Source organism: Heliangelus exortis, chromosome 2 (genome assembly GCF_036169615.1).
Source record: "Heliangelus exortis chromosome 2, bHelExo1.hap1, whole genome shotgun sequence".
Lineage (NCBI taxonomy): Eukaryota > Metazoa > Chordata > Aves > Apodiformes > Trochilidae > Heliangelus > Heliangelus exortis.
Window position 1 is genome coordinate 8267217 of NC_092423.1, and position 15594 is coordinate 8282810.

At 43.9% G+C, this 15594-nt stretch overlaps 1 protein-coding gene across 1 annotated transcript in view; it reads left to right on the plus strand.

Moving 5' to 3' along the window:
* Positions 1 to 5102: 5102 nt before the first annotated feature.
* DPP6 (dipeptidyl peptidase like 6) overlaps positions 5103 to 15594 on the plus strand; it is a 393798-nt gene continuing 383306 nt past the window's right edge. Inside the window, 1 exon segment of the mRNA XM_071734726.1 lies at positions 5103 to 5395. Coding sequence (XP_071590827.1) covers positions 5195 to 5395 — 201 coding nt within the window. The 5' untranslated portion in view covers positions 5103 to 5194.

The window sequence follows — 15594 nt, forward strand, 5'->3', positions numbered from 1 at the left end:
GTCCATCCTGGAAACGTAGCTTTTTTGTTTGTTTAGGTGGTTGTTTTGTTGTTGTTGCTGTTTTGGTTTGGTTTGGGTTTTTTCCTGGTTGTTTATTGTTGTTGGGTTTTTTTTTAAATGTTTGTAAGGCTTGAAGGATTATTTTTTTGTATAATAGGTGTGGTGTGAGAGAGAAATATGCCTCTCTGTATCCCAAGCTCCCTGCTGTATTTCTATAAAATACGCTTTGAGATGCTACGAGCACAAATAATGGCATAAGAATGTGAACAGATCAGCATACTAATTCCACAGTATATAATGCCCCTGAGTTTTCAGCAGCCCCAGTGTCACTTATTTTGACACAATGGTGTGTTCCCCCCAGCACACAGATCAAAATGAACGATCAAGGGTATCCTCAGGGACTGCTGAATTGCTGAATGTGACATAGGAAAGAGATTTCTGGTTTGGTTTGCTTTGGTTTTTAGATGACACCAGACAGCAGATGTATAGGTGGGCATAAGCCTGAGGCCATCAGAGAGTTGGATGTTTTTATCTTGACTATCAAAAGTAATAGGAGTTAAAATAGTGTGTCTGTATCTGTAGTGTCTGGAGAGTTGCTATTATAAAAAATCAGAGATATTATATTAATTAATACAGTCATTTGAAAGAGCAAATATTTATTTGGGGTTTTCTGGACTCTTATGAAAAGGTGAAATTATGAAAAGGAAATTCTATAATTCTTTCAGAAGTCCATTGGAAAAGGACATAATATTTTAAATAATAAAAACTGTACTGGAACTGTTGAATATTTATTTTTTGTTAAAAATATTTTCACTAATAAGCTGCTTGTAACTATTGCCACACAAAAACTAGAACTGTGCTTAGCTCTGCAACAAACTCTGTTTTATTTAGACTACAAGTTCAAAGTTTAAGCAAAAATAAATTGCTTAGTCAGAACAGAAGAATGGAACATGAACAACAGTGCTTGAATTCCCTGACAGACTTAAGTAATATATTTTTAAAAATATTCAAGAGAGGCATTGCTGGATTGCTTTTTTGCCAGTCTTATTCTAAGAAGCCTTATGCAAAAAGAAATCTTTTATGTATATGTATAATTTTAAATGCTGTAGGGCTTGGGTTTTTCCTGCTTTTACCAGTGTAACATTAATAGTGCTGAAATGTGGGGATGCTGCTTATTTATACAACATGGAAAAAACAAGTGTCATTTTTATCTGTATGCTTTAAAATTGTCAGTAAAATGTAATTACTTTGCTGCTGCAGGGGAAGTATCTTAACCTAACACTTTATTGATGGAAATGTCACTAGTTAGGAATCAAATCTTCTTGCAAAACTTTGGATACTGAATTAAATATACAACTAAGAGACACTTGAGAACACTGTTTTGAAATTCCTTGATTTTATCTTGGGACCTGGTTTGGGGATTTAGGGAAAGAAACTTTCTTACATGTGAGGTGTCTATTTAAAGACAAGAACCTTACTTTTGTACTTCTGAAATATTTTGTCTCCTTAAACGTATTTCATAATGCAAGTTCCTTTCATCTCCTCAAATCCCACCATAAACTGAAAAGGTCTTTTGCTGTAAGGAAGCCCCAGTCACGGACACAGTGTTGTCTGCTGCCATTTTACTGTCAAGTCTCAGGGATTCCTGTGTTTCTTTTTTGGGCCCCATCCTGTTTTCCATGCCCTGTCGGTGTGCTCACTGTATGACAGTATCTAGTTTCACAACAGAGGACTCCAGGCTCCGAGTCATGCACAGGTGAACAGCAAATTAACCACAGAATTGCAAGCAGAGAGCAGAGGACTTCCAGCACTGAGCTGAGACTTAGGAGCACTGGGTTGTGTCCCTCCCTGGGTGACAGACAGGACTCCCAGAATAAATGCTTGCAGGAGACAAGCTACATCCTGAGATAACTTGTGCACACACAGACTGAAGTGCTCTCCAGAGTCCCCTAATGAAGTCATCTGGGTCCCCTATGACTCAGAAAAATCCTTCTGCTTTCAATAATGGCATCACCAGACCGGGTCTGTTGAGTATTATTTGCAAGGGTTTATTCAAGATATTTCTGCCTCCAGCTGCCTCCTCAGCCTTTCTGTGCAAGGTCACTGGAGCTGTACCAGGGCTACAGAAATCTGTCCTGCAGTTCCCAACTGATGCAAACTGTTCACCCTCCACAACACCCAGAGCATGACATGATTTTGCTTCTGCTGCCCCTGCTTTGTCATGGAACAGAGAGCTGGAATCAGGAAGGCCTTTAAATATCTGTAATTATTTATTTTGGGCCAAACGAATCACAGCCTGAAGCTGCATGATCGGGGGTTTTGGTAGAGGAGGACTACATTGGTGGTTGGTTTTCACTGAGCTTTTAAAGTATTTGACATTGCAGTTTTGTGTTCCCTTAAAATTTTTCCCTGAGTTGTGTACACACATACATGCACAATATGTGTGTGCATGACTAGACAAACTTGATTATGTGAAATCTTGCTTAAGAATTAAACTGACAAACTGAGTACATTTGGAATTGAATTGGTCCTTCGTGGTTCTTTCAGTTTTGAACTGAGCTTTGAGGCAGAATGGTTTCTTTTTTCTGTGTTTTGAGACTTTGTAATTCAGACATTTAATCTTTGGTATTTTTACTGCCTAGTATTTTTTAGTTGGCTTTTTGTAGCTTGCTTTGATTATTGCTTTGTGTCCTAGTTTTCCTCAGAAGTTAAAAATGTATTATTTCTTTTAATTTGATTCTCCCCTCCCTGTATTTTTTTCAGTGCTGGTTGTCACCAATTCCAGATAGTCATAAAGTCACTCTTAATGCAGTCCAAGATGGAATTTAGCTGAGCTAATATTCCAGATTATTGATAGTGTGTTGTCAACTCGTGTCCAAAACATAACTTACAAGGGGTCCACGTGCCTTCTGGAAAGTTCCCTGTGTCATTGATGTTTGATGCTGTGACTTGGAAGCCAGACTTTTGCTTCAGAGCATCGTGCGCTCATCTTGGTTTTTAATTAAATGTCAGGATTTCAGTTGTGAAGATCAAAACGATTCCTGCTTTCAAGTTCCATCAGAAAGGAGGCAGAGCATTTGTTTTTGTTTTCTCTCTCGTTGAGATAAGGTTCCCTTTTCATCTAAATGCTAAGACTTTTCATCTCTGACTTTGAAGACACAAATAAAAAGCAGTGGATGAAACAATTCAGATCTAAAGAGATTTTTGATTAGGCAGCTATTGAAATCATGGGGTGAGGGGGTGTTGCTCTTTAGAGTATTGTATGCATGACCTGCTGAGATTTTTTTGTTTGTTTGTTTGTTTTTTAAGACTGATGAAACTACAAATATGCAAGGTGGTATTTTTTTTAACTTTAAGAACTGTGTTTAGAAGCATCTCAGCCCTTCAGATCCACTTGCTGAAGTATGCTCAAGTTTGTGATCCAGGGGAACAGGCAAACCCTGGTTTATGCTTTACTTGTTTACCATGAGAGGATTCTCAGTAACCCCAGCATCTCCGGCAAACTAGAGGTCAAAGGGGAGGAGGATTTCGGGGACGAGAGGGGCAGACAGAAACTCCGCCGCTTTCCTTTAAACCTAAGCATCTGTTGCTATGGAAACCCAGGAGCCTGATGCTGGAGCAACGGGAATTGTCCCCCTCTGTCCCGATGGAGCCGTGCCGGGAGTGGCTACACACCCACTGCCCATTACCCCGCTGCCCACCTGAGCCCATCCTCGTTTTCTCCTCCGGGAGCTTTAATTAGCGCCCGCGGTTCTCGGGGCCGAATGAGTGTGGACCTGAACCCCTGTGAAAGAGCCGCTCAAAGGCAGTGCGAGGGCCCGGTACCCGGTTCCTATCTAGTCCTGACCCAGGCCCATCCCGGTCCGACCGGCCCCGGTACCGCGCTTGTTTATCGCCGGCCGGTGCTGCGGGGAGCAACTTCAGGCTCGTTTCCACAGAGGGGCGCTGGAGCACGTTTTAATGCAGCAAAAAAATGAATTAATACCGAAACAGTAAAAGATACAATTTACCGAATTATTTTAAAAAGCGACAACAACCTCAGGAAAAAGCTTCAACCTTCCCCTCCTCCCTCCTCTCCCCAGCCGTGGAGGGGCGGGGAAAGGAGGACGGGGGAGAGGGGACAGGGACACCGGGCACTTTCCCGCGAGCCTGTCGGAACCGTGCCCGGGGCAGGGCAGCGACACCCGAGAGCCTTCGCCCTCCCGCATCCCCTTGCCCCTTCCCCGGGGCTGAACCGCTCCCGGCACCGACCTCCAGCTGCCGGTCCCGCCTCCCTCCTCCCCGCCTCGCCTTACCCCCAGCTCTCTTTCTCTCTCACGGCTGGCGATCAGGTGTCTGTTGCTTTTTTTTTTTTTTTTTTTCCCTTGCATTTTTTTTTGTAAGTTGTTTTCCCGGGAAAAAAAAATAAATATTGGGAAGACGAAAAAGAAGGCGCTGAAAAGGAGATGATCGTAGAAGAACCCTCCCTCTCCAGAAGAGCAACCAACGTGCTTTGAATGAGGCTCCCCAGCCTCTTCCACCCCGTCTCACACACTGTCACTCTGCCTCTCGCTTGTGCACACTGTTGGTATGCGACCTCGGAGGCGACTGCTCCGCCACCTCTGCCTGGGAGCCGCTGACAGCAGCCACTGAGCCAGCCCCTCGTGCGTATTTTTTTTTTTTCCCCTGCTTTTGCAAACACACACGCACACCCCCAAAGCACATTTAATGCTGATCCACTCAGGCGCCATTATCGGGGGTACGTCTTCGTGGAGTGTTTTGTTTTGGTTTGGGGTTTTTTTGTCTTTTTTTTTTCCTTCCCGACACTGGATGGTGCAACATTCCCGGGGCCTGTGGTGCTACAGCTCGATTGCGTTTTTATTATTTATTTATCTATCTTCTCTCTTCTCCCTCCCCACCACTCCCCCACACCCCCTCCGCTCTCTCGATCCCCCCCCCCTCGCTTCTCTCCGGGTGCCGGTGCAGAGGAACGGGGAGCTGGATCCTTCGATCTCCCTTCCACTGATGTGGGACTCAGCGTCTCCCGCGTGTAGCAGCATGCTGTAGCCAAAAACGAAAAAAAAAAAAAAGGAGGGCGAGAGAAAAAGGAAAAAAAGAAAAAAAAAAGAAAAAAAGAGAGAGAAAAGCGTCTCTTCTTTCCCTCCCTCCTCCTCGGTTTCCCGCGGACCTCTTCGGTTTCCCGCGGATTGACTTCATGGCTTCACTGTACCAGCGCTTCAGCGGGAAGATCAACACCTCCCGCTCTTTCCCCGTTCCCCCCGAAGCCAGTCGCCTCCTGGGCGCCCAGACCAGCGAGGAGGACGGCGCTGCCGGCAAGAATTCGCGTCCATTGCAAGAGGGAAGCAGCCGGCCCCGCTTCCAGTACCAGTCGCGAAGTGACTGCGAAGAGGAGGATGTAAGCGCCGGTACCGTTCGTGCTGGGCTGGGTTGGGTTTTGGGTGTTCCCCCCCCTACTCCCTACCCCTCTCTCCTCGTCCTGCCCAATGCTTCTGTACCCCTCTAGGCTGGCGACGATTTCTTGCGGTCTGTCCTCTTTTCCAAGCTGGTCTTTGCACTCCTCTTCTTCCCCCCAAGTGCCGGGGCTAGGACAGGACGGAGCCCACACGGACCCGAGCCAGGGCTCGCCCGCCTCCGCGCTGGCCCCGCTCCTTCGCGTTACCCTTTCTCCTTGCGTGGCTCCTTGCTCTGCCGAGGAGCAGAGCTGGGGGAGCGGGGTCAACATGCTTGGAAGCAGCATGTGCAAACTCCGGCCGTCTTCCTCCAAGCAAGTCGACAAGGCTCTCCCCCTATCCCTCCCTTATTTATTTATTTATTTATTTAATGGTTGTTATTCCATGTTTTACCCTTTAACACTCCCCCAGGGCAGAAGTCTTCACCTCGCCCCTCCCTCCTTGCTTTCCCGTCAGCCTCTCCCCCTAACCTGGCAGCAGGGAAACTTTTTAACCCCTGAGTAGCCATTTCTGGGGCTGGCTCTTTCTCTCTTCCCTCCTCGCCACCCCCGAGCGAGTCCCCCCGGGGAAGGCGCAAACTTCGGCCGCGCACCTTCGGCTCCTGCGCACCCTGCGAGAGCAGTCCCTTCAGAGGCTGTATCCGCATATTGCCTTAGTAACCAGTGACTCCTCCATGCCGCCGGCTCGCTGTCGTGCCTGATGGAGTTAAGTTAGCTTGGGTCGATCGCACCTTGTTCTTTTGGGAAAGAAAGAGAGGGTTTAGAAAGTGGGGAGACGAAGGAGGGCAGGCGTGGCTCCCCCTGGCTGGTGTAGGTTGGCAGAGGCATTTGGGGCGGTTTTGCCTCTGCGGAAGCACACACAAGGAGAGGCAAATGTCTGCAGCTGGAATTTATGTTTGTGTCCGTTAAAAATACTTCTTGTCCTGGTGGGACGCGTTAGCTTTGTGGCAGGGTTGAGCTCCGGCTCTGGGAATGTTCCCGAGAAAGGCACCACTTCAAGCCGAGGCAGTAGATCTGCCTCAGTGGAGGAGAGTTGTGTTAGAAGTGAAACTTCCTCGGACTGTGTTTTAACTCCCTGTCCTTTTTCCTGCCCCTTCATAAAAACTTTTACGGCCGGTAGAACAAGTGCACTTTTGCCAGTGACGAGGCAAATCGGTCTAAACCTCCCCGAAGTGACCAACAAGCTGATAGCCCCTAAGGACCAGTGGTGATAGGACCTTGGATTAACTCTTTCCTGTGACTCTCATCCCGGCAGTGATTTTGGTGCTGTTCGTCTTTGACCCCATCCAACTGCAGCAGGGGACCCATCCCCATGGCCAGGGACCCGCACCCATCCATGGCCCTTGTGCTGCGTAGCTGGGGACATGGGGACCTTCCGGTGCTGGCTGCAGGTGTCGCTGCGAGGCAGCGGAGTGCCGCCGCCGGGCTGGCCTCGGGCGCATTTCCCTCGCTATTTGACTGATTTCTCTTTCCTGGAGACGGCAGATGTCTGGAGCTGCTTCTCTGATCAAGAGAAGCGCTGAGCCGGGAAGCAAAGGACACAGTTTAGCGTGTGCGAGTGATTTGTGCTGATGGGCATATTATTTATAATAATATACTACTAAAAGGGGAGTTAGTTCTTTTGCTTGTTTTGTTGGTTAAGGGTATTTTGTCTTGATTTTTTTTTTTTTTTTTCCCCGTTTCTTCCCTCGGACTTTGTGTGTGAGTGGAGGGCACTACTGTGCCTCTACTGGGTAGAGGGGATGGTGCGTGCCTAGGGGTTCCCTCCCCAATGAAGTGCTAAAGGGCATAGCCAGAAGCACGGATTCGAGGGGACTTCCAAACGCACGTGGGCACTTGGTATGAATTATTTCAGAAGGGGTCAGTGTATCCTAGAAAGTTCAGTGGACTTGGTTGGGCAGGTCAAAGGTTCTCCTGTCCAACAGAAACTGGGGCAGCTTGGGCTGGGGTGGGGGAGTTGTGTCTCAGGTGAAGGGACGTTCAGGTTGGAAGGATGGTGTCGTGAGGTGGACGGTGGACTAAAGGCGAGTGTTTCAAGAAGAAGGGGGACCGGCCCGCGGGGGGGGAGGCGGAGAGGGGATGGAGGGGCGGGACCGGACCGGCGGAACTGTCCGCGGTGCTGAAGGCTCCATTCCCGGACAGGGGAGCTGTCCGCGGTGCTGAACCCTCCCGGGAATGCCTCCCGGGAGAGCTGGCGGTCACCTCTTGCCCTTGGCCCTGAGGAAATTTCTCTCCTGTCCCCCCCTCGCAGCAGCCCTGTAGGAGGGAATTCAGTCCCGGCTTGAAATCCCCGAGGCAACGAGAAAAATAAAGCAGGCGGCAGGCAAGGACTATGAGAGAAGGGCAAGGAGAGTGGTGTGTTTGTGCAGGGTGCCAGGAGCATCTGCTGTTGTTGCTTATCACAGGAAGAGCTTCAAGAGAGAGCATTGGAGACCCCTTTTTAAGATGACGAGACTTGTGATTTCTGTTTTGCACAAATACTATAGCAGCACATTCACATTTGCTTTCATCCTCCAACATCATTCTACTGGGAAAAGGAAGAACTTGAAAATATAGAAAGAAAGTTTTGTTGCCTGGCTAAACCGAGAAATAGCAAAACAAACCTGAGAATGAGATTGTTCTGTTCCTAACTTCATCATGCATTTAATATTAGGGAGAGAACTGATTTTTTTTTTCATATAGGTTACTGGTGATGGCTTTCCATATTGAAATGCAGAAAGTGCTGCATTCAGTGCTGTTTTTTTAATGCAGACCTCAATGCAATACCAAACTGAGGGAAAGAAAGAATCTTTGAAGGTCACAGAATTGTTAGTAAGCATTTTTTCCACTGGAAGTACTACTGCTGGAAAAATACTAGATGGAACCTAAATGAAACTTAAGAGAAAGCAGTAAGTTTATAATAAACAAATAAACAAAGAGAAAGGTGATTTAATAGGACAGCTGCTCCCTTCACTTTACAGCCACCATTGAGACAGACTTGAAGACATTGTTTTTGTAATATGAAAGTGTAGCAAAGCAGAAGCCACAACGTTCTTTAGTGTTTTAACAAGTTTTGACTATGTTTCAAGTCCTGATCTGTATGTGAGAAAAATAATATATAGTAGATTGAACTTGTGAACAAAAAACTGGGTTAAACACTGCGCATTTCATGTTCATTCATAGCCTGGTGAGGCAATCATGTTATTTATGGGACAAGTAATGAGGAAACTAGGTCCTGCATAAATGACCCTAGAAAACCACTTCCCAGTAGGCTCTGTGTCAGTATCGGTACTGAAGTGAATTATTGTAAGAGTGGAAACAAAATTCTGATTTTACTTTGATTACATTTTCACTACATTAATTTAGATACACGAGGAAGTATATGTAAATAATTCTAGTAGAATCTAGTATGGTGGTATAGCAGATTATGAAGAATTTGGGTAACATAATCCTCCTTTTTAGACTAAGTTAATGCTTTCCATATTGTACTGTGGAAGGGATTTCTTCAAGATATTGACTGAAGATTTTTTTCCCCATGAAATAGAGGTTTTTTTATTTTTCCCAAGCTTTTTCTTCTTTGGCATCACAGTGATTAATGAGTTTAATTTTTGCAGACAACTGCCAGGAGGTGCTGAGTAAGATGTATCATGCTGATTGTGTGTAATCCTGCTCCTTTTAATTACTGGGATGATAACAATGCATTAATCTGATGCATAAGAAAATCAGCGGTTTTCTGTAACATGGAATATTGATCTGTTTTATGAGACACTGACTATAAAATTATTATAGAAGCCCTCTTTAAATTAAATTCTGTATGATAAGGGATGTGTTAAAAATATTGAACTCTCCACTGAAACATCATAAAACTTTTCTATAATAGCAAACCATAATCTGCATTCTCACAGGTTCATTACTCAGCTGAAACTCTTATTGGCTTCAGTGGGAGACTTAACCCTATAAAAACAGCCAGTCTCAAAGTACAAATCTTTTGTTACTGCAGACATTCTCATAACAGAATTCTGGATATTTCTTTCTTTTTCTTTCTTTTCTGCCTTTGCTTACAACTACCTTTGACCATGTACTACACTTTACTAGTTTTGGAAGGATTATTTGGAGTTATTTTCATTTTGAGAAGTTTTTCATTCAGATATTAATAGCAATAATTTTGAAATGCTTTGATAAAACTGTGTTTCCTGCTTGAATATATTAAAGGTTAAGTAAATCAAATATCAGTGAATCTGGGAAAGCAAAATTCAAAACCACTAGGATAAAAAAAATGCATTTTCCTGTGTCAGACTTGCTGTTGCATGCAATTGGAAGTGTGAATTTTTAGTTCATTATTTGTCTAATCAGAAAAGGTATTGCCTCCTAGAAATATGTGTCAAGGACAGTGTTGCAGAAAAGTTGAGGCCTGGGCTGCAGACATCAGGCATTTCAGAAATGCTGTGGTCTTTTCCCAAAGTTAATTGATTTTATAGAAGGGTTTTTTTTGACTGCAGGATTCATAACATTACTGCAAGATACAGTAATTAAAGTTGTAGCCAGAATTCAATTACCAATCTGAATTGGTGTGCTTATTGACAGAAGCTACTGCTTAATTCTGTAAGAGTATCCTCTGCCTCTGGGTGGGTTCTGGGATGCTGAACTCTGTAATCCCTACAGCTTCTAAGATGCAGAGGGCTGAGAACTGTTCTTTCAGGAAATAGTTAGGCCCTACTGACATTCTGTAAGCTCACCTTTTGCAATTAATAAGATTGCAGCTTACTTCCCTCACACAAAACAGTTATAAACCTCATCAAAATCATGGGCTTTATTTGCATGGAAGCACACCATATATTTTGTGATTACTGTGCTACTCTGATCTGGAGGTGATATGGTTTTTATACTTTACTTTATGGCTCAATTTTAAATGAAACCACTGTCAGCATCTGTTTCTGCACTCTTTATTAGCCACGGTGATGATGCATGCAGTAAAAAAAGTCTGCCAGAGAGAATGCCTCTTAAAGTATTCAGGAATAACTGTGTGCAGAGGCTGAATCATCTGTCTAACAGCAGTGAACTGGGCAGTAAGTTGGAAGATCTCATGCAGAGTGCTCAGTTCCTGTTGCTTCTCTTGAGTTAATAGCTGGAGTCTAGAAAGAAAACACTGAGCCCAGAGCCAGAGCCACTTATATTGTTTTCCAGGGGCTTTCAAAGACATAGATGGTGAGACAAAAGTATCCATGAATTTTCCACTCTCCACTCCTCTGTATATTTTTCTTTCAGAAAAGGCCAGAGAGAAATAACAGTTCTTAGGGTGTCCGTCAAAGCTTTGAAAATGCTCTTTGGCAGCCGGAAGATTTTGGTCCTTGAAATAAAAGCCTTTAAATTAGTTTGGGCCGATATGTTTATACTTGTGATAGTCCAGCGATATCCCCTGTTTGAGTTCATTAGCTGCAAGTTGATTTTAGTGGGATTTTTGCCGAATGTGCCGTGTGATTCGCCCGTAAGGTACCTGCATTTTCACCTTGTCACCAAGGGGTGGCAGCGTCTCTTGATTACACCGCAATGGAGCGCTTGGTGTTCACTGCTTTTTTTTTTTTTTAAAGCACTACCCAGCCAATGGTTAAGATACTCATGCCTACATCTGAGGGTTATTCCTGGTGGTTTTCTCTAGGTTTGATTGATTGACAGTTTTTTCACCGTCAGCAAGAAATATTTGTTTTTCAAGCTCATAAAAAAAATCGATCAACAGTTTGTTTAAAATGGTCCCATGTTCAAGCATGGGGGAAGGAGAGGAGAATCGAATCTTTCTTTGAAGGGAATGTTTTTCCCTTTTCTCCCAAAGAAAAGGAAAACAACAGTCTTTTCTCAGACACTTATTGCACTCATACTGGGTTGTGCTACAGTGTAAATTTTCAAAAGCACATACATAGTTTAGGTTTGTAAATTCGAGTTTTTTTTAAAAAAGATTTCTGGTCAAATAAAAAGAAATATGCATCAGAATCTCTTTCCTAGTAGAGTTCATCAATACTTTTTGGACCAGGTTCTTGCTCATGTCTGCCCCTTTGAAAATCTTCCTTGTATTCATTAAATTGTGGGTGTTTGGTAATGAGTTTCAGTGTGGGGGAGTTAACTGGGTTCAAGCATATTTGGAGTCTGTGCATTAGTCTGTATGAAGAGTTGTTATTGGCCATAAGTTTTACTGACAATGTGTAACTACAAAGGAGAGTAAGGGATGGGCAAAGGACACCCCTATATTTGCAGCATGGAGCAATGTGAAGGGAACAGAGCAATCCAGTGAGGTGTTTTGAAGGGTGAATGGGCTGTGGGTTTTGTCTTTTGGAAACACAAGGCTTCACAACTTTTCCCCATGTAGAGTGTTTTAGAACCTTTGTTTCCCACATTCAACTGGAGTTTTAGGTATTTCTCAGCTTTTATGCACTTTAATTTAGAGATCTCCCATATTCAGGTCCAAAGGAGGGCAACCAGGCTGGTGAAAGGACTCGAGCACAGACCCTATGAAGAGAGGCTGAGGGAGCTGGGGCTGTTCAGCCTGAAGAAGAGGAGGCTCAGGGGAGACCTCATCACTCTCTACAACTCCCTGAAAGGAGGTTGGAGCCAGGGGGAGGTTGGGCTCTTTTCCCAGGCAACTCTCAGCAAGACAAGAGGGCACAAGAGGTCTCAAGTTGTGCCAGGGGAGGTTTAGGTTGGACATTAGAAAGAATTTCTTTACTGAGAGGGTGATCAAGCATAGGAATGGGCTGCCCAGGGAAGTGGTGGATTCTCCGTCCCTGGAGATAATTAAAAAGAGACTGGATGTGGCACTCAGTGCCATGGGCTAGTAACTGCAGAGGTAGTGGATCAAGGGTTGGACTTGATGATCTCTGAGGTCCCTTCCAACCCAGCCAATTCTATGACTTCTATGAATTCTATGAATTTTGTTCTTTTAAAGTAGAACTTGAAAGTCATGCTGAAGAATAGTCTCAGGGAACTTGTCATGTGGATACAGGAAGAAGAGGGTCTGATACTCATCCACATGTTAAGCAATAAGTTTAAGCAAAGCTGATGGAGTGCATGAAGTAACAAGGAAAAGGCCAATATTGGGAATTGCTGCTGATGAAATCTTACCTGTTTTGCATTGAGCATATTTTTAATTGCTTATCTCTTGCATATTTTAAGTTACTTTCCTCTAAACAAGGTGTTCATTAGTGGAGCTGTGCTATTACATAGATTTTTCCACCAGCTGCTTTCTCTGTGCCTTTGGAAAGTGCATTTAACTTTGTTATCTTCACTTTGCAGATGGAAACTTGGAGGCTGAAGTGACACATTGCCTCATAGACAGCATTCCTCAGTCTCATGGCAGTGACAGTTTGCTGTGGTTAAGCCCTCTGAGCTATTGCAATTTCTGATCCTGGGCTGTAGGGGCTTTAAAACTAGGAATTTTTCCAGTTATCACCAAGGCTATTCTTACAGTTGTGAAACTAATTGTGAAATCCAGCACATTTAAGTCTATGGTATATATAGCACTTGTTAATGACAGTTTTAATGTGACATTTCAAGTGTCTGATGTTCTCCCCTAGCTGTTCAAGGGCTTCAAGCCTGCTTTGAGAGATGGGAGATTTAAAACATTCAAAGGGAAGGATAGAAGTATCTTAGTACTTTCACTATATAATATTTTAGGTAGGGTGTGATAATGATTTGGGGTTTATTTTTTCTTTTTCCCTTCTGTATTTGTCAGTAGCATCTGTTCCAGCATTTCAAGTAGATTTCACTTTAAGCAGACCTCAAAAGCAAATGTAAATTTCTCCCCAGGCTCGATATTCTGGACGTGCAGCCCTACATGAAATGGAAAAGCTACAGTGGAAAATTCCTAGTAAACTCAACTCTAGTTATACCATAGTCATTAATTTAAAAGTATTTATAACAAAAGTATGTATGTGTTCTTTATTTTCCATTATAATGGTCTTCAACATTCTAAAAAAGAAAGTAGCAGTGGTATTTTGCTTAGAAGAGAAACGAAGCCCATGGAGCCTGAGCAATTACGGATGTTACTGCAGCCTCCACACCACAGATCTGAAGACAACTTGGGGAGCAGGGCCAGCAGCAGGTTTACACGAGATCCCTCAGCCTGCTGCTTTCCTCCTATTCTGCCACAAGTAGAGAAAGAATAATGTCCAGCATCTGGCCAGCAGCAGCAGGAGGCTTGTTACTGCCCATTTTGTCTTCTCAAGGGTATAAGCAGTTGTTTGCAGTGCCCAGGCACGGAGCGTTTGTGTCTGTGAAGATGAATTCAGGTGTCCTGCAGTGCCTCTTGCTAAGGTGGACTAAAAAAGATTTGTATTTATAAAGCCAGCCTTTGGCAAAATAAAAAGTACGAGCTGCTGGTGGTATCAAAACAGACATTTATAATTGTGCCAGGGTCGTGGAAAAGCAATCTCTTGGCAGGTCCTGCTGATGGCTGGGGTGGTGTGGGAGCTGGTTGTGGTGTTGATGGCTCTTCCCATACGCTCCCAAGACCTCCCAGTACCTGAAGGGCAAGAGAGGCTGCAATCACAGCTCAGCTCTTCCTCTCTTCATTTCCCCGGTCCTATCCCATGGGGGAAAAACTTGATTTTGTTGGCACTGCTGGGAAGCCATGAGTCAGTTCCTGCTCCTTGTGGAACAGGTGGCTGCTGGCAACCTTATCTCTCTGCCCTGGCGCCTAAAGATGGATCAAAACCCTCAGATGGCTCCTCTCCAGCCACTGCACAGTGCCATGCCCTCTGGCACTGCAAAAAATCAAGTTTCAGCTGCTGCCTTTCTCCCCTGCTCTCCTCTCAGGGTAGGCAGGTTGGGTTATCTCATATTCCAGAGGAGCACAAGGAGCTTTGAGTAGAGAGGAAAGAGGATGCTGCTTTAAATAGTGCTTGACCTCTTGCATAAGAGACTGATTGTCCCAAGATATGTTTATTGCATACACAACTCTGAGATTTGAGTTTATCCCCTGAGATTGCTCATGGGATTATGTTTCATGTGACTGTAGAATCCTGTCTTTATTTCTTTGTCATTTATTGCTATATCTTTCCTTATGTTTCTGGATAATCTATCTTAAATGTGGTTTGTTTTTTCCTTTTTTCCCCCCTATTTCCTTTAGGTGCCACAAAAGAAAAATAATATTTAGAAGACCAAACACCTCTCACCTTGATAGGGAAGCTGTAAAATTCAACAATCATGTTGCCATAGAGACATAAATGGTTTATAGTGAACCTAAGATTTGTACCAGTCTTCCTGCTAGGCACACTGAATGTAAGCACTTCATTGATGCAGTTCCTCTGTCTTTTATATGTTCAGGTTTTTTGTTGTTGTTGGTTTTTTGTTTTTTTTTTTATTTGTATGTCTTTAATCCCAGATGTCAGGGGAAGCACCTGGAGAAAACACTGGAGGTATCACAGTACTTCACAATGCTGAATAAAATGGGTGCTGTTGAAGCAGCTGCTTCATTCTGTTGTGAGCTGCAGCACAAACAAGACTTGTCAAAACACACACAGTGATTCATTGCAAACAAGAGTAATTATACAGACTGACAGAGCCAAAGTTTAGGCTCACAATAACTTGATCCTCATACTTAACCTTGATTATACTCTGTGTTTGAATTCTGCATGCTTGGAAGAGGCTTCTTCAGGAGTAGATATTTCTCATGGATTTCTGGGTACCTTCTGTTTGAGGTGGATCTCTAGTAGAGCATTAGAATGACCATTAGGGAAGTCCTGCCATTCCTGGGTCTGCCACTGACCAGCTATGAGACCCTCAGGTAGTTATTTACCTGTGTGGGGCAGGATCTACATCTGTTTGGTACCATAAAGCAATCAAGGCCATGACTTAATTTGTGGCTTTACCGCAGTGGTGCAGAATTAAATTATTTCTGCATTTGGCCTAAAAGCTTTGGGCTAAAAAGAACCCATAGAAACATGAGATTATTAATAATTAGCAGTGTGGTCATTAATTCTGTTAGTGGCAACATTTGTGGGAGCATTGTTAATAACCAAAACAGACCTGATTGTTCTTGTTTATGGTGTGTTAAAGGTCTCTCTCATTACAACATTTCACAGGCAGTGCCAGGAACTGATAATCACTATAATGCACATTTTTCTTTTAGCTAAGAAAAGCTAATAAGCATCTGTAGTTTTGAAAATGTCAGATTGAGC